This window comes from Apium graveolens, chromosome 4 (genome assembly GCF_009905375.1).
Source record: "Apium graveolens cultivar Ventura chromosome 4, ASM990537v1, whole genome shotgun sequence".
NCBI lineage: Eukaryota > Viridiplantae > Streptophyta > Magnoliopsida > Apiales > Apiaceae > Apium > Apium graveolens.
In genome coordinates, this window is record NC_133650.1 from 3,452,450 (window position 1) to 3,471,979 (window position 19,530).

At 30.2% G+C, this 19,530-nt stretch overlaps 3 protein-coding genes across 3 annotated transcripts; all 3 read left to right on the forward strand.

Annotated features, from left to right (window-relative positions):
- The first annotated feature begins 9,861 nt into the window (after window positions 1-9,861).
- LOC141718184 (VQ motif-containing protein 11-like) lies at window positions 9,862-10,224 on the forward strand. Its single transcript, XM_074520563.1, has one exon. It carries the CDS (start codon window positions 9,862-9,864, stop codon window positions 10,222-10,224), a length of 363 nt encoding a protein of 120 aa, XP_074376664.1.
- A 2,877-nt stretch (window positions 10,225-13,101) lies between these two features.
- On the forward strand, window positions 13,102-13,617 carry LOC141718185 (VQ motif-containing protein 11-like). Its single transcript, XM_074520564.1, has one exon. It carries the CDS (start codon window positions 13,102-13,104, stop codon window positions 13,615-13,617), a length of 516 nt encoding a protein of 171 aa, XP_074376665.1.
- A 2,946-nt stretch (window positions 13,618-16,563) lies between these two features.
- On the forward strand, window positions 16,564-17,079 carry LOC141718186 (VQ motif-containing protein 11-like). Its single transcript, XM_074520565.1, has one exon. The coding sequence runs from the start codon at window positions 16,564-16,566 to the stop codon at window positions 17,077-17,079; it is 516 nt and encodes a 171-aa protein (XP_074376666.1).
- The last annotated feature ends 2,451 nt before the right edge of the window (window positions 17,080-19,530 follow it).

Here is a 19,530-nt window from a genome sequence, read left to right on the forward strand (position 1 = left end):
CTATCAATATTGGTGGGAAATAGGTGGTAGCCGTTTCCTACTAGTTTTGGTAGGAAATAATTGGTTGGAAATACGCCGTTTTTGGTAGGTTTTAATACAGAAGGTTGGGAACCGGCATTTCCTACCACATATTTCCTACCAAATATTATTTCCAACCAGTTATTTCCTACTAGAGGTTATTTCCAACCAGTTATTTCCTACTAGATGTTATTTACAACCAGAAAATTTACCAATATTTTAAATATAGAGAATGTAGAAAATTTACCAATATAAAAAATATAGAAAATTCACCATTAAAATTCATTACTAGTACAATTAAATTTCAAAATACATATCAATCAATATCTTCAAAACCATCGGTTTCTTCATCTTCTTCTTCTTCAATTCTTCGTTCTTCTTCTTCTTCTTTTTCTTCTTCTTCTTCTTCTTCTTCTTCTTCTTCTTCTCCTCTTTCAACTTCTTCGTCTTCTTGTAATTCTTCATCTTCTTCCTCTTCTTCTTTCATATTTTGAGTTCGATCAATTCGAATGGTATCATATTGTGCGAAATTAATGAAAAAGGACGATGAGGACGCATTTGATACATTCTCTTGAAAAGCCTCTTCATTTGGTTCATTGGTAGTTTCATCAATAGGACGATTTTTATAATTCACAACGGTATACAAATTGCTCCGAGGATTCAATACACTAGGAGCATAGTATACTTGAATTGCTTGACTAGCCAAAATAAATATTTCATTCGACTTCAACCTTGATTTCACATCAATAGTCACAACACGATTTTTATCAACCCGAACACCATTTCCAACATTATTAAACCAATGACATCTAAATAAATAAACAAAATTTCCTCCTCCATAGATAAGCTTAATAATTTCTTCTATTTGACTGTAGTAATTAGCAAGAACATCATTGTGAAAAGTGCCTCTAACAAAAACCCCATCATTAACATGAAACTTATATCCATTAAACAAACAACCTTGAAAAGAGAAAATATCGCATACCAGTCCATCAATCAAATGTTTGAAAAGGTCATAGTTTATACCATTTTCAACCTATACATGATAAAAATATGTATTATATTAGATTTTTTTATATCAAATGTACCATATAATATGCGGATTAATGAAAGTACCTTTTCTCTAAACCAAGGCTTAAATTCGGATTTTTGGAGCGACTCCAATCTTTTATTTGATATATGTGGATCATTCGCACGTATGTGTGCATAAATTCCCTGAAACATAAAAGTAATTAGAAAATTATATATGACAATATACAAAAGACACATGTAGTAAATTAACATTTAATTATAAAAGACACATGTAGTAAATTACCGAATGTACGGTTGAACTTTCGGCATATTTAGTAGCACATAATATTCTGCAATCATCAAATCACTTTTATTTAAATACCCAACAACGTGCTTTCCAATAGTTTGAAGAGGATATCTAAAAACTTCTAAAACATTTTCTTCTTGTGCTTCAACCACAACTTCATTACGACGTGCGGTATTATGAACTGTGTTTATGGAAGAGCGAAAGTAAAATGAAGAAAAAATGATCATTTCTTCCTCAACATATATCTCCGCAATTGAACCTTCCACCCGTGCTCTATTGCCGACCTTATCTTTCATATGCTTCAACAATCGCTCAAAATGGTACATCTAACGATAGAAAACCGGTCCTTCGAGTCTACATTCTTCAATCAAGTGTACAAGTAAGTGTCCATAATGTCAAATAAAGCCGGTGGAAAGACGGTTTCGAGCACACACATTATCCTCACTACACGTTTTTCCAAGACATCCAAATCTTCGCGTAGTAAAACGGACGAGCAAATATCAAGGAAAATATTTGAGAGATCGGTGAGAGCTTCCACAATATAAGATGGTAAAAATTCACAAAAAACAATTGGCATTAACTTTTGCATGAAAATATGACAATCATGCGATTTAAAACCGGTAATTCTTAAAGTATCCCATTTGATACAACGGGATATATTCGAGACACATCCATCGGGAAGTTTAAGTTTAGAGATCCAATTACACAAAAGCCGAAGTTGAGTTCTAGTAATTGTGTAAGGTGCTTTAGGCATGATCCCCTTTTCATCGATCCACAAATCACGTCGTACATCTAGATATTTACAATCCGCCCTTGATTTTTTTTATCTTTAGTCTTGATACGATCATTTACAATTGTGTAAAATATATTCTCAAACACATTCTTCTCGGTATGCATAACATCAATACAATGTGGTAGATCATGAGATGCCCAATACGTAGTTCCCAAAACATTGAAAAGTGGGTCCAATGATGATCTACCCCATAGCCCCTAGGCTTGAATTTACTAAAAGTATTTCTGGGTGGAGCGAAATCTATTTGCAATAAAGAAGATAGTAATTTCTCACCCTTGGTACGACCATCAAACAATTTAAGTTCCGTTGTAGCATATTTTTAATTTTTCTTTCGCATCGGATCATTTTTATCCAAAAATGTTCGATATGTTCCATAGAAACAATATTTTCCGCAATTCTTGAGTTGGAAACCTTGTACATTTCCAACACAAACTGGGCATCTCATCTTCCCTTTTGTTGACCAACCACTAAGCATACCTAAAGCGGGAAAATCACTAATTGTCCACATAAGTGCCGCCTTCATGATGAAATGTGTTTTCAAATGTTGATCATAAGTTTCAACCCCTCTTTTCCATAAAATAAATAATTCGTTCATTAGGGGCCTTGGAAACACATTGAGATTTTTTTTTGGATTATCCGGACCGGGAATTAGTAGTGTCATAAACATGAACGGTCTTTTCATACACATAGAAGGAGGTAGATTATAGACGACCACTACAACCGGTCACAATGTGTATACATTATTTCTGGAATTTCCAAATGGATTGAAACCATCACTCGACAATCCAAGTCGAACATTACGAAACTCCTTAGTAAAAGATGGGTATCGCTTGTCAAAATTTTTCCAATCATCTCCGTCCGAGGGGTGACTTAGCTCTCCCTCTTTTATTTCTCTATTCTTGTGTCAAGTCATATGTTTAGTCGTATGCTCCGACATGTATAATTGTTGTAAATGGGGAATTAGCAGAAAATGTCTTAACACCTTCTTTGGTATTTTTCTTCCATTTTTTTCATGATATCTTTTTAACGATCCTCTTTGCAAATGTCACAAACAACTTTTTTTTCGTCGTTATTATAAAATAACATACAATTATTTGCACACACATCAATTTTTTTCATATCCCAACTTCAATTTTTTTACCATTTTCTTCATTGCATAATAAGAAACCGGTAGCTATGATCTCGTGGCAACACTTCCCCAATAATATCAAGTAGTAAATTAAATGATTTCTCACTACAATGAGATACGTCTTTGAAATGTAACAATCTCGTAGTGAAAGAGAGTTTTGTATAATTTTTGTTACCTGGATAAATAGGAGCTCCCGACTCATTGGCATCGGTGTAAAATTGAGAAGCATCAAAATTTGGAGATTCTTCGGCATCATTCATACTACTACTATTACTACCCCTCGTATCATTGAAGCTATAAAAATCTTTCCTGGAACTATCTCGTAACAACCCAAACATATTCACCGGTGGTTCCACAATTGGTGGTGCACGTCATTTACGATGACGTGTCCGTCGAGAATCCGTTGTTGGCTCTTTCTCACCATGTAAAGTCCACACGGTATATGATTCAAAAAATCCGGAAGCATACAAGTGAAACTTTATGGTATCTAAATTTTCCCAATGACCATTCCCACAATTCTTACAAGGACACAACGTCTTATCTTTTGTCAACCCAAACCTTTTTTCCGAATCTAGAAATTCTTTCATGCCATTCTTATACTCATCCGTTAACGTAATGCGATCACTTTTCATACGACATGATATCCAACCACGGTTTACATTTGACATCTACAATATCAACAAAACTACATTTCAATTTAACTTCACTTTTTGGAATTGTTAACATTTCAAGCATATATAAATTATTAACATACAAATTATAAAATCTTTCTCACCATCTACAATATTAACAAACACCATTTCAATTTAACTTCACATTTTTTCTCTTCAATTATAAAGCATATACAAATTATACATACAACATACACAATATCATCTTAACTAACATAGAACAAAAAAAAACTTACAATATTGAAATAAAGAACAATGAGATCAAATTATATCTTTACAATGAAAGTGATTCTTGAAGAAAAATAAACTTCTCCCTTTTCTCCTTCTCCTTCTTCTTTCTTATCTTTCTCTTCTTTTTTCTAAATTTTCATTTTATCTTCATTTTATTAACACCACGCAAAACAAAATTAAAAAGGTGGTGGGTCCATTTTTAAAATATTAATAATTCCAGGCCTTTTCCTACCATATTAATATGGTAGGAAATGCTTTTCACGGCCAGATGTCCTTTTCCTACCAATATTGGTAGGAAATGACCTGAATTATTAATATTTTTTTATACTTCAGAAAAATGTTATATATTCTTAATAATATGTGGCATGCTGATGTGGTTGGTGGGGTTATTTTCACAATAAGATTCTACCAAAACCTACCAATCTTGGTAGGAAACACTTTCCCACCAAACTTGGTAGGAAATGGTCTCGGATTGAAGATATTATTTTTTTTCACAAAAAAAAAGTTTAATCAATAAAATAAGTGAGGGCTGATGACGTGGTTGATGGGACCATTTCGGTATCAAGTTTTGGTCAAAACCTACCAAAATTGGTAGGTTTTGAGTTTTCCACCAATATTGGTAGGTTTTGGTGTTTGCGTGTACACAATCTGGGCCCCACCTAGAGCAATTCCTACCAGTTGTTTTACCATTTCCTACCAAATTTTTCTGGTTTGATTTGCTTGGTAGGAAAATGTCATTTTTCTTGTAGTGTTAAAAATAATCAAGGTATACAATCATTACACATTAAAATATGCCTAAAAGTCACAACTAATTTAGGATGAAGGGAGTATTTAACTTAGAAAATCAAATTCTAATTGTTTATAATCTAATAATGTCATTTAAAACTAAAATCTAGTACATACAAATAGTTAAAAACAACTCATATTAACTATATTATTTTACACAACAACGGTCACCTCCATCTCCTCTATCCATCAATTTAAGTTTATAATAATAACATTATATGTAGTTCTCTTGTGTTATCTATGAAAAAATATAATGGTATAATAGTATATTGTAATTAAAACAAAAAAGTACATAAAAAATCAATTTTCTTAGTATTTTCTAATTATCTTATATAATAATTTAAGTCAAAATTCAATTCATACCAAGTCTTATAAAAGAAATTCTATACATGCAAAAAAAAATTAACTAACTATACCATGTTTCTAATAGTTAACATCAATCACCTCTCCCTCACTACCTACCATCACTACAAGAAAAACGGCTAAATACAACCGGTTTAAAACCGGTTGTATTTAGCTAAATTCAACTGTTTTCGGTTGTATTTAGCTAAATACGACCGGGTTTTGGACCGGTTGTATTTGCTCGAGTAATATTTAGTAAACCGGTTGTATATAGTACTAAATACGACCGACTAAATACAACCGGCTAAATACAACCGCTTAAATACAACCGGCTAAATACAACCGTTTCCGGTCAAATTTAATTTTTCGGATAAAATTCGAATGTCCCGCCCAAATAATTAAATTTTATGACAAAATTCAAAAGACCCGCCCAGTTATTCAATTCAACAGTATCTGGTCGAAAATAGGATTCTAAATACTACCAAATACAATTGTATTTACGCACAGAAATTTCGAAAAAAAAACTAGCCGGAAACCGGAAAATATCCAGATTTCGGCGAACTTCCGGAAATCCGTCCAGTTTCCGACAGCCTTAAACTCAACTAAATCCCATTTTCGAAAGACGGGGCTCTTGTCATGATCCATCAGCCTTGCCAACCCAAAATCTCTGAGCCTGGCATTAAAATTTGCATCCATCATACTGTTACTAGTCTTTATGTCTCTATGAATCACTTGTTGTTCACATTCTTAATGCAAATAAGTCAAAACAGAGGCCAAGCTGACAGCAATATTATATATGTATAACCATTTTATTATGAACTCAGATTATATATGTTATATAACCATTTCCATTTTTTTCACTCTCAGAGGCATTAACTCGAACACTTGAGCTACAAACAACACAACCATCCACATTTCGCCATCTGGGACGGCACCAAATGGGTTCAGAATCTGGATACAACAGATTATCAAGACTTTCATTAGGCATAAACTGATAGACAAGCAACAATTCACCGTTTTCAGCACACCAATCTTGAATCGAGAAACTCCAACTTTGAAAAAGATGGGTTCCTGTACTTCCTTCAGTAGTAGCTGAAATCCCATTTTCGAGATATAGTTTTAGTACTATTATGAAGCTAGGATGAAGTGTACAACATACTATAAAAACAGAAAGAAAAAAAATAGGGGAGGGGGAGGTAGGTTGACCGGAAAAAAAATAGGGAAGGGGGAGGGAGGTGCGGCGTGAGGGAAAGGGGAAAGAGGGGGGGTGGAACGCGTAAGGTAGGGGGTGAGGGGGTTTAGGGTTTAGGGTTAGTTTCTTTATATATAATTTTGTTTTGTTTTTGTGTGTAAATATTTTTTATAAAATGTAATTTCAACCGTTGGATTGTTGTGATAGTAGTCGAATATGGTCCGTTAAATATAATTCATGCATATCGCTGACGTGACTCTAAATACAACATCGATCCGTCGAATTTAGGAGTGTCAATTTTGTAATAATAATTATTATTATTATTATATAATTTGATAACTTTTATAGGACATAAATATTAATTAATATTTTCCTTACAAAGATTATTATATTCCAAATTTTAAAATTTATTTTTGAGAATTCAATGTTTTAAGAAAAAATTTAATTCATGATTTGGATCGATTTTATCATAAATACCACATTTTATAAATATTTTTAAAAAAAACTCCAAACATCAGTTTGGGACAAAAATCAGTATATTTTTGTGATATGACAAAAATTTTGGAAAAAAATAAATATATTTGATTTGCCTTTTTAATAGTCAAAGAGTAGTTTGACCAGTACTTCTAATTAGTGTTTAATCCCATATTGATGTTTCGATATTTTTAAAAATATTAATGAATGATCCAACCGTACAGATGTCAAGATCTGTATATTTTAGTGATATGATAATAATTTTAGAAAAAAATAAATATATTTGGTTTGCTTTTTTAATAGTCAAAGAGTAGTTTGACGAGTACATATAACTAGTGTTTAATCCCATATTGATGATTCGATATTTTTAAAAATATTACTGAATGATCCAACCATACGAATGTCAAAATCTATATATTTCAGTGATATGACAAAAAATTTAGAAAAAAATAAATATATTTGGTTTTCTTTTTTAACAGTAAACTAATAATTTGACCCGTACTTCTAACTAGTGTTTAATCCCATTTTGATGATTCGATATTTTTAAAAATATTAACGAATGATCTAACCGTACGGATGTCAAGATCTATTTATTTTATTGATATGACAAAATTTTTTTAAAAAAAAGAAACATATTTGGTTTGCCTTTTTAAGAGTCAAAGAGTAGTTTGACCCGTACTTCTAACTAGTGTTTAATCCCATATTGATGTTTCGATATTTTTAAAAATATTAATGAATGATCCAACCGTACGGATGTCAAAATCTATATATTTTAGTGATATAACAAAAATTTTAGAAAAACATAAATATATTTGGTTTACTTTTTTAACAATCAACTAGTAATTAGACCCCTACTTCTAACTAGTGTTTAATCCCATATTGATGATTCGATATTTTTAAAAATATTAATGAATGATCTAACCGTACGGATGTCAAAATCTATATATTTTAGTGATATGACAAAAATTTTAGAAAAAAATAAATATATTTGGTTCACTTTTTTAACAGTCAACTAATAATTTGACTAGTACTTCTAACTAGTGTTTAATCCCATATTGATGATTCGATATTTTTAAAAATATTAATGAATGATCTAACCGTACGGATGTCAAGATCTATATATTTTAGTGATATGACAACAATTTTAGAAAAAAATAAATATATTTGCTTTACTTTTTTAACAGTCAACTAGTAATTTGACTTGTACTTCTAACTAGTGTTTAATCCCATATTGATCATTCAATATTTTTAAAAATATTAATGAATGATCTAACCGTACGGATGTCAAGATCTATATATTTTAGTGATATGACAAAAATTTTAGAAAAAAATAAATATATTTGTCTTACTTTTTTAACAGTCAACTAGTAATTTGACCCGTTCTTCTAACTAGTGTTTAATCTCATATTGATGATTCGATATTTTTAAAAATATTAATGAATGATCTAACCGTACGGATGTCAAGATCTATATATTTTATTGAAATGACAAAAATTTTAGAAAAAAAGAAATATATTTGGTTTGCCTTTTTAAGAGTCAAAGAGTAGTTTGACTAGTACTTCTAACTAGTGTTTAATCCCATATTGATGTTTCGATATTTTTAAAAATATTAATGAATGATCCAACTGTACGGATGTCAAAATCTATATATTTTAGTGATATGACAAAAAATTTAGAAAAAAATAAATATATTTGGTTTCCTTTTCTAACAGTCAACTACTAATTTGACCCGTACTTCTAACTAGTGTTTAATCCCATATTGATGATTCGATATTTTTAAAAATATTAATGAATGATCTAACCGTACGGATGTCAAGATCTATATATTTTATTGATATGACAAAAATTTTAGAAAAAAAGAAATATATTTGGTTTGCCTTTTTAAGAGTCAAAGAGTAGTTTGACCAGTACTTGTAACTAGTGTTTAATCCCATATTGATGTTTCGATATTTTTAAAAATATTAATGAATGATCCAACCGTACGGATGTCAAGATCTATATATTTTAGTGATATGACAAAAATTTTAGAAAAAAATAAATATATTTGGTTTGTTTTTTTAACAGTCAACTAGTAAATTGACCAGTACTTCTAACTAGTGTTTAATCTCATATTGATGTTTCGATATTTTTAAAAATATTAATGAATGATCCAACTGTACGGATGTCAAAATAGTTAAAATTTAAATATTCAAATTACTTACACTTTCCCGTGAACTTGTTTTTTGACAATTTTCATATCCGTATTTAAAACAAATACAAAATAAATTAAAACTGAAATTATAATTATTAATTGAACGATAAATATCTAACTATCATAATAATCTTTTTTTGCACGAACTAAAATATAAATTTCGTGTAAATTTTATTCTATATTTTTTTCCAAAAAATTTCCACTCTTTTTAAAAATAATTCGACCGAAATCGGTTGAATTTAGTACAAAATTCGTTGGCGGGAAAATTCCCTCCATTTTTTGTCAAGGCTAAATTCGACCGAATGCGGTTAAATTTGGGAGCACGCCCAAAAAATGGAGGGAATTTTCCCGCCAACGAATTTTGTACTAAATTCAACCGATTTTGGTCGAATTATTTTTAAAAAGAGCGGAAATTTAGGAGCACGCCTAAACTCAACCGTATACAGTTGTATATAAATACGCTTGTATTTATCCGGTTGTAATTGACAAGGCTAAATTCGACCGAGTGCGGTTGAATTTAGGAGCACACCTAAACTCAACCGTATACGGTTGTATATAAATACGGTTGTATTTATTCGGTTGTAATTAGTAAGGCTAAATTCGACCGAACGCGGTTGATTTTAAGAGCACGCCTAAACTCAACCGTATACGGTTGTATATAAATACGGTTGTATTTATTCGGTTATATTTCAGCACTCTCTCCTTCAATCTCTATCATGGGCTCTTCTAGTTCCTCCTTCAATGGAAGGCACAGCCCTGTTAACGTTGGTGGAGTAAGACCATCGTTCAAACTCCAGGAACACGCTAGAAACCTCCAATTACAATTGAACCAAAATGGGTTAACTGAGTCTACATTTGCACCACGAAAGAGAGTGATAAATGTCTCGCCTGTGTCAACATTGGACACGATTTTGGCACGAGGGAGTCCAAGTCCAGGAACATCAGTGTCACCTTTTGTACCACAGGAGGAGATAGCTATGGCAGATAAAGGCTTTTATTTGTATCCCAGTCCACCGGCTACTGCTAGCAAGCCTCAACCACAGTTGCTTCCCTTGTTCCCAACATCTCCAGATTTGTAGTTATATTAGATAGTTTATTTATTTTTCTAATAAAATTATGTTTGTATAGAATTTGTAATTATATTCGATAGTTTATTTATTTTTTCTAATAAAATTATGTTTGTTTAAACTTTATTTTGGAAGGTATTAACATAATTTTAGGAATATGTTAACCTAACGGATCAAATTATAATCAAAACATGAGTTTGTTTGGTCCAAAAAACAGTATAACAACTTATCATTTTTCATTAAAAATGTTATTTTAAGTGTAATAAGCTATTTTTTTTTTTTTTGCTAAATATAAGGTTCATTTATTAGTGTTCAACCTTAGCCTCCATCTTCTTCCTCGTAATAAGCTATTTTAAACGTGATAAGTTATGATTGGTTATTTCTTTATAGTTTCCTAAAAATTGTTAACACCACTTTCAAAAACATTATTAATATTAAAAATAAGAAAAAATATGCATCTTTAACTCTTCTAAAATTAATTCAAATTATAATTCTCTCTGAGTCGAATACCAAATAATCTCATAATCAATTCTTAATAATTAATACACATCAGAAAAATACAAATACTATATTTAAAAGTTAAATTAAAAATAGATGAAATTGAAAAAACACAAAACTTTCATTGAAATAGGATTCCATATGTTGAAATAGGATTCCTTATGTTTAACAAACAACCATAACTAAAAAATGGATGTTTTCGAAATAAAAAGAAAAAATTGAATTTAGGATTTGTAAACTAAAATTTTAGTTATAAAATAAAGAATTTATGGTGTAAGTATTAAAATATGAATAGCCATGTCACATTTTTGATATCTTTTGATTTTAATAATATAGTATTGATATGTAATGGTATTATTAAATTTTAAAAATAAATATATGAGAATCTTTAACAATATTCTAAAACTTAATATTTTAAATATCCAAAATTTAGTAACTATATACTTCATTAAAATCAGTAATACATAATTATTATATTTTATTTAAATATCTTTTATAATTTTTTTTATTTTTACAAAAATTATTATATAAATAATAATATTAAGTTATAATTAGGCCGTGCATGAAACGGATTATAGGGTAGTAAATTATGAACTGAAAAATGGCAGAAAGTCTTGGCATGCAGACTCTGTGTTTGTTAATGCATGTCAATTTCATGTATAGACGCAAACTAAAAGGCAAAAGAATTTAAATTGGTTAAGTCAAACTTCATTAATGAGCATTTCTCTCTCGCATCAGAGTCGGCCGCCCCTAGCTTCACCTTACCCTAGCCGCCCTACCTTTTTTCCCCTTTCGACCATCTCTATCTCCATATTTATCTTCATCTTCTCCTTTCATTCACTTTTTCTTTAATAAAATCGAGATTTGTATTACAAAACTCGAAAAATCCATTACAATTCTTCACTTTAGTTTTCAGATCTATTAAGGTAAGAGCTTGGATTTTATAATAAAATTCAGTTTTTGGTTTCAAAATCTCTGGTCTAACAACATATTACAATTTGGTGTTATTCCGAGATTTTTGAATTTTTGGTTTTTTCGTATTGTTCTGTTGAAGTTATTATTTGTGTGTTTGATTGTCTCGCTTTATACGATTCTCGCATCAACAACACTTTCGGCAGGTCTATAGCTGGTGTTCGGCAGGTAGATAGCTGGGGTGCGTTTGGAACGGTGGTGAAAATCACATATGCTCACCTCTCACAAAAAATATTTGTTGATAATATGAGTCCTCTAAACTTCATTGTTGTAACTGAGTCCTCTGAAAATTGTAATATCAATCGAATTAATGTGAGGGTCAATTGTGAAACTACTGTTTACGGGGGAGATGCGTGTTGGATTGTCCGGGAAACCATTACCTTCATTTTTAATTTTCAGAATATTTGTATTCAGTTTGTTAAGCAATCCGGAAACAAAATGGCTAATTATTTAGCTCTATTTGTTTTTCAATCTGGTTGCATGATCAGTTGGGGGTTTGTCCCGATTGAATCTCTTTCAAGTCATTAATAAAATCTGCTTTAAATTTGGCAAAAAAAAGGCAAAAGAATTTCGGGACATTTGGGTCACTTTTTATTACTATTATTATTATTATAGATAGTTTCTTCTATTATAATTTGAAAATCCGAAATTATGTAAATAATGTATTATATGTAACATAATTATGATCAAATAATTTGTTATCCAAAATTTTATAAATTGGAAAATCAAATTTTAATTGTTTATAATCTAATAATGTCATTCAAAACTAAAATTTAGCACGAACAAATATTTAAAAAGAACCGAAATTAACTATATTATTTTACACAACACCTCCATCTCCTCTATCCATTAGTTTAAGTTTATAATAATAACATTATATATATAGATCTCACCTATGAAAATTTATAATCATGTAACAGTATATTATAACATTATATTGATTAAATCAATTAAAACAAACAATTAGTATATCAACAAATCAATTTTCTTAGTATTTTGCAATTATCTAAAATAATAATTTAACTCAAATTTCAATACCATGTAACTAGTTAACATCAATCACCTACCTTCTTCCCAATACGCTACAAAATTGAAAGTTAAGGAGATGCCTACAGATAAGAAAAAAGTTAAATAGATACATACAAATAATGACCTTTGAGTCTGACCTTTCCACCTGCACTTATATTTCCAAATTCAGTTCCTTAACGATTACTGTAGATCCTCATCACCACACAAAAGTCTTAAAGTCTTGCTTAATTCATTTTGGCCTATATTGGCTCGAGTATGCAACTAATTCATTTTTCAAGATGGTCTCTCTTCAAGAGTTGAAATAAACTTTTAGAGTCTCATTGCATTCAAAGTAGTTTTATCAACTAAGTGTATCATTTTCAACACTCTCTTTCTCTTTCAATCTCTATCATGGCTTCTTCTAGTTCCTCTTCCTCTCCCAAACCAAACAATAACAAATCACCGCAGCTAGAAAATGCCATTTGTGTTCATGTTGACCCATCAAACTATCATGATGTGGTCCAGAAATTAACAGGAGCCAGACCAGCAGTCGAGAAGCTCCCCATCACTACTTCTCCACATTTCAATGCAAAGCACAACCCTGTTAATGTTGGTGCAGTAAGACCATCGTTCAAACTCCAAGAACCGGCTAGAAACCTCCAACTACAGTTGAACCAAAATGGGTTAACTGAGTCTGCGTTTGCACCAAGAAAGAGAGTGATAAATGTCTCGCCTGTGTCAACATTGGACACGGTTTTGGCACGAGGGAGTCCAAGTCCAGGAACATCAGTGTCACCTTTTGTACCAGTGGAGGAGATAGCTATGGCAAATAAAGGCTTTTATTTGTATCCTAGTCCACCGGCTAGTACTGCTAGCAAGCCTCAACCACAGTTGCTTCCCTTGTTCCCAGCATCTCCAGATTCTTAAACTGGACCAAGGTTACTATGCTTTGTTATATTCAAATTGAATATTATTTATTAGATACTTTATTCTCTTTGTTCCCCGTATAGAATTTGTAGTTATATTAGATAGTTTATTTATTTTTTTAATAAAATTATGTTTGTTTAAACTTTATTTTGGAAGGTATTAACATAATTTTAGGAATATGTTAACCTAACCGATCAAATGAAATCAAAAATAATATTTTAAAAACAATATTATCAATCTATATATTTATATTATACTATTATAAGCAAAACATGAGTTTGTTTGGTCCAAAAAACAGTCTAACGACTTATCATTTTTCATTAAAAATGTTATTTTATGTGTAATATGTTATTTTAAACCTGATAAGTTATGATTGGTTATTTCTTTATAGCTTCCTAAAAATTGTTAACACCACTTTCAAAAACATTATTATTATTAAAAATAAGAAAAAAAATGCATCTTAATCGGCTAAAATTAATTCAAATTATAATTCTCTCGGAGTCGCATACCAAATAATCTCATAATCAATTAATTCTTAATAATTAATACACATCAGAAAAATACAAATACTATATTTAAAAATTTAATTAAAAATACATGAAATTGAAAAAACACAAAACTTTCATTATGAAATAGGATTCCTTATGTTGAAATAGGATTCCTTATGTTTAACAAACAACGATAACTAAAAAATGGATGTTTTCGAAGTAAAAAAAAATTGAATTTAGGATTTGTAAACTAAAATTTTAGTTATAAAATAAAGAATTTATGGTGTAAGTATTAAAATATGAATAGCCATGTCACATTTTGATATCTTTTGATTTTAATAATATAGTATTGATATGTATTGATATTATTAATTTTTAAAAATAAATATATGAGAATCTTTAACAATATTCTAAAACTTAATATTTTAAATATCCAAAATTTAGTAACTATATACTTCATTAAAATCAGTAATACATAATTATTATATTTATTTAAATATCTTTTATAATTTTTTTATTTTTACAAAAATTATTATATAAATAATAATATTAAGTTATAATTAGGCCGTGCATGAAACGGATTATAGGGTAGTAAATTATGAACTGAAAAATGGCAGAAAGTCTTGGCATGCAGACTCTGTGTTTGTTAATGCATGTCAATTTCATTTATAGACGCAAACTAAAAGAATTTAAATTGATTAAGTCAAACTTCATTAATGAGCATTTCTCTCTCGCATCAGAGTCGGCCGCCCCTAGCTTCATCTAACCCTAGCCGCCCTACCTTCTTTTTCCCCCTTTCTACCATCTCTATCTCCATATTTATCTTCATCTTCTTCTTTCATTCACTTTTTCTTTAATAAAATCGAGATTTGTATTACAAAACTCGAAAAATCCATTACAATTCTTCACTTTAGTTTTCAGATCTATTAAGGTAAGAGCTTGGATTTTATAATAAAATTCAGTTTTTGGATTCAAAATCTCTGGTCTAACAACATATTACAATTTGGTGTTATTCCGAGATTTTGAATTTTGGGTTTTTTCGTATTGTTCTGTTGAAGTTATTATTTGTGTGTTTGATTGTCTCGCTTTATACGATGTGTCTCGCTTTGTGCGATGTGGTGGTTCTGTTGAAAATGAATTGGATGGTGTATTGGGAGATCTGGATATCTCGCATCAACAACACTTTCGGCAGGTCTATAGCTGGTGTCCGGCAGGTAGATAGCTGGGGTGCGTTTGGAACGGTGGTGAAAATCACATATGCTCACCTCTCACAAAAAATATTTGTTCATAACATGAGGCCTCTAAACTTCGTTGTTGCAACTGAGTCCTCTGAACATTGTAATATCAATCGAATTAATGTGAGGGTCAATTGTGAAACTACTGTTTTCGGGGGAGATGCGTTCTGGATTGTCCGGGAAACCATTACCTTCATTTTTAATTTTCAGTAAGCAATCCGGAAACAAAATGGCTAATTATTTAGCTCTATTTATTTTTCAACCTGGTTGCATGATCAGTTGGGGGTTTGTCTCGATTGAATCTCTTTAAAGTCATTAATGAAATCTGCTTTAAATTTGGCAAAAAAAAAGGCAAAAGAATTTGGGGACATTTGGGTCACTTTTATTACTATTATTATTATTATAGATAGTTTCTTATATTATATTTTGAAAATCCGAAATTATGTAAATAATGTATTATATGTAACATAATTTTGATCAAATAATTTGTTATCCAAAATTTTCTAAATTGGAAAATCAAATTTTAATTGTTTATAATCTAATAATGTCATTCAAAACTAAAATTTAGCACGTACAAATATTTAAAAACAACTGAAATTAACTATATTATTTTACACAAAGACCCCTCCATCTCCTCTATCCATTAGTTTAAGTTTATAATAATAACATTATATATATTGATCTCACCTATGAAAATTTATATTAATCATGTAACAGTATATTATAACATTATATTGATTAAATCAATTTAAACAAATAATTAGTATATCAGCAAATCAATTTTCTTAGTATTTTGCAATTATCTAAAATAATAATTTAACTCAAATTTCAATACCATGTAACTAGTTAACATCAATCACCTACCTTCTTCCCAATACGCCGTACAAAATTGAAAGTTAAGGAGATGCCTACAGATAAGAAAAAAAGTTAAGCAGATACATGCAAATAATGACCTTTGAGTCTGACCTTTCCACCTGCACTGCCTTATATTTCCAAATTCAGTTCCTTAACGATTACTGTAGATCCTCATCACCACACAAAAGTCTTAAAGTCTTACTTAATTCATTTTGGCTTATATTGGCTCGAGTATGCAACTAATTCATTTTTCAAGATGGTCTCTCTTCAAGAGTTGAAATAAACTTTTAGAGTCTCATTGCATTCAAAGTAGTTTTATCAACTAAGTGTATCATTTTCAACACTCTCTTTCTCTTTCAATCTCTATCATGGCTTCTTCTAGTTCCTCTTCCTCTCCCAAACCAAACAATAACAAATCACCGCAGCTAGAAAATGCCATTTGTGTTCATGTTGACCCATCAAACTATCATGATGTGGTCCAGAAATTAACAGGAGCCAGACCAGCAGTCGAGAAGCTCCCCATCACTACTTCTCCACATTTCAATGCAAAGCACAACCCTGTTAATGTTGGTGCAGTAAGACCATCGTTCAAACTCCAAGAACCGGCTAGAAACCTCCAACTACAGTTGAACCAAAATGGGTTAACTGAGTCTGCGTTTGCACCAAGAAAGAGAGTGATAAATGTCTCGCCTGTGTCAACATTGGACACGGTTTTGGCACGAGGGAGTCCAAGTCCAGGAACATCAGTGTCACCTTTTGTACCAGTGGAGGAGATAGCTATGGCAAATAAAGGCTTTTATTTGTATCCTAGTCCACCGGCTAGTACTGCTAGCAAGCCTCAACCACAGTTGCTTCCCTTGTTCCCAACATCTCCAGATTCTTAAACTGGACCAAGTTTACTATGCTTTGTTATATTCAAATTGAATATTATTTATTAGATACTTTATTCTCTTTGTTCCCCGTATAGAGTTTGTAGTTATATTAGATAGTTTATTTATTTTTTTAATAAAATTATGTTTGTTTAAACTTTATTTTGGAAGGTATTAACATAATTTTAGGAATATGTTAACCTAACCGATCAAATGAAATCAAAAATAATATTTTAAAAACAATATTATCAATCTATATATTTATATTATACTATTATAAGCAAAACATGAGTTTGTTTGGTCCAAAAAACAGTCTAACGACTTATCATTTTTCATTAAAAATGTTATTTTAAGTGTAATATGTTATTTTAAACCTGATAAGTTATGATTGGTTATTTCTTTATAGCTTCCTAAAAATTGTTAACACCACTTTCAAAAACATTATTAATATTAAAAATAAGAAAAAAAAATGCATCTTAATCGCCTAAAATTAATTCAAATTATAATTCTCTCGGAGTCGCATACCAAATAATCTCATAATCAATTAATTCTTAATAATTAATACACATCAGAAAAATACAAATACTATATTTAAAAATTAAATTAAAAATACATGAAATTGAAAAAATACAAAACTTTCATTATGAAATAGGATTCCTTATGTTGAAATAGGATTCCTATGTTTAACAAACAACGATAACTAAAAAATGGATGTTTTCGAAGTAAAAAAAAATTGAATTTAGGATTTGTAAACTAAAATTTTAGTTATAAAATAAAGAATTTATGGTGTAAGTATTAAAATATGAATAGTCATGTCACATTTTTGATATCTTTTGATTTTAATAATATAGTATTGATATGTAATGGTATTATTAAATTTTAAAAATAAATATATGAGAATCTTTAACAATATTCTAAAACTTAATATTTTAAATATCCAAAATTTAGTAACTATATACTTCATTAAAATCAGTAATACATAATTATTATATTTTATTTAAATATCTTTTATAATTTTTTTTATTTTTACAAAAATTATTATATAAATAATAATATTAAGTTATAATTAGGCCGTGCATGAAACGGATTATAGGGTAGTAAATTATGAACTGAAAAATGGCAGAAAGTCTTGGCATGCAGACTCTGTGTTTGTTAATGCATGTCAATTTCATGTATAGACGCAAACTAAAAGGCAAAAGAATTTAAATTGGTTAAGTCAAACTTCATTAATGAGCATTTCTCTCTCGCATCAGAGTCGGTCGCCCCTAGCTTCACCTAACCCTAGCCGCCCTACCTTTTTTCCCCTTTCGACCATCTCTATCTCCATATTTATCTTCATCTTCTCCTTTCATTCACTTTTTCTTTAATAAAATCGAGATTTGTATTACAAAACTCGAAAAATCAATTACAATTCTTCACTTTAGTTTTCAGATCTATTAAGGTAAGAGCTTGGATTTTATAATTAAATTCAGTTTTTGGATTCAAAATCTCTGGTCTAACAACATATTACAATTTGGTGATATTCCGAGATTTTTGAATTTTTGGTTTTTTCGTATTGTTCTGTTGAAGTTATTATTTGTGTGTTTGATTGTCTCGCTTTATACGATGTGTCTCGCTTTGTGCGATGTGGTGGTTGTGTTGAAAATGAATTGGATGGTGTATTGGGAGATCTCGATATCTCGCATCAACAACACTTTCGGCAGGTCTATAGCTGGTGTTCGGCAGGTAGATAGCTGGGGTGCGTTTGGAACGGTGGTGAAAATCACATATGCTCACCTCTCACAAAAAATATTTGTTCATAACATGAGGCCTCTAAACTTCGTTGTTGCAACTGAGTCCTCTGAACATTGTAATATCAATCGAATTAATGTGAGGGTCAATTGTGAAACTACTATTTTCGGGGGAGATGCGTGTTGGATTGTCCGAGAAACCATTACCTTCATTTTTAATTTTCAGAATATTTGTATTCAGTTTGTTAAGCAATCCGGAAACAAAATGGCTAATTATTTAGCTCTATTTATTTTTCAACCTGGTTGCATGATCAGTTGGGGGTTTGTCTCGATTGAATCTCTTTAAAGTCATTAATGAAATCTGCTTTAAATTTGGCAAAAAAAAAAGGCAAAAGAATTTGGGGACATTTGGGTCACTTTTTATTACTATTATTATTATTATAGATAGTTTCTTATATTATATTTTGAAAATCCGAAATTATGTAAATAATGTATTATATGTAACATAATTTTGATCAAATAATTTGTTATCCAAAATTTTCTAAATTGGAAAATCAAATTTTAATTGTTTATAATCTAATAATGTCATTCAAAACTAAAATTTAGCACGTACAAATATTTAAAAACAACTGAAATTAACTATATTATTTTACACAAAGACCCCTCCATCTCCTCTATCCATTAGTTTAAGTTTATAATAATAACATTATATATATTGATCTCACCTATGAAAATT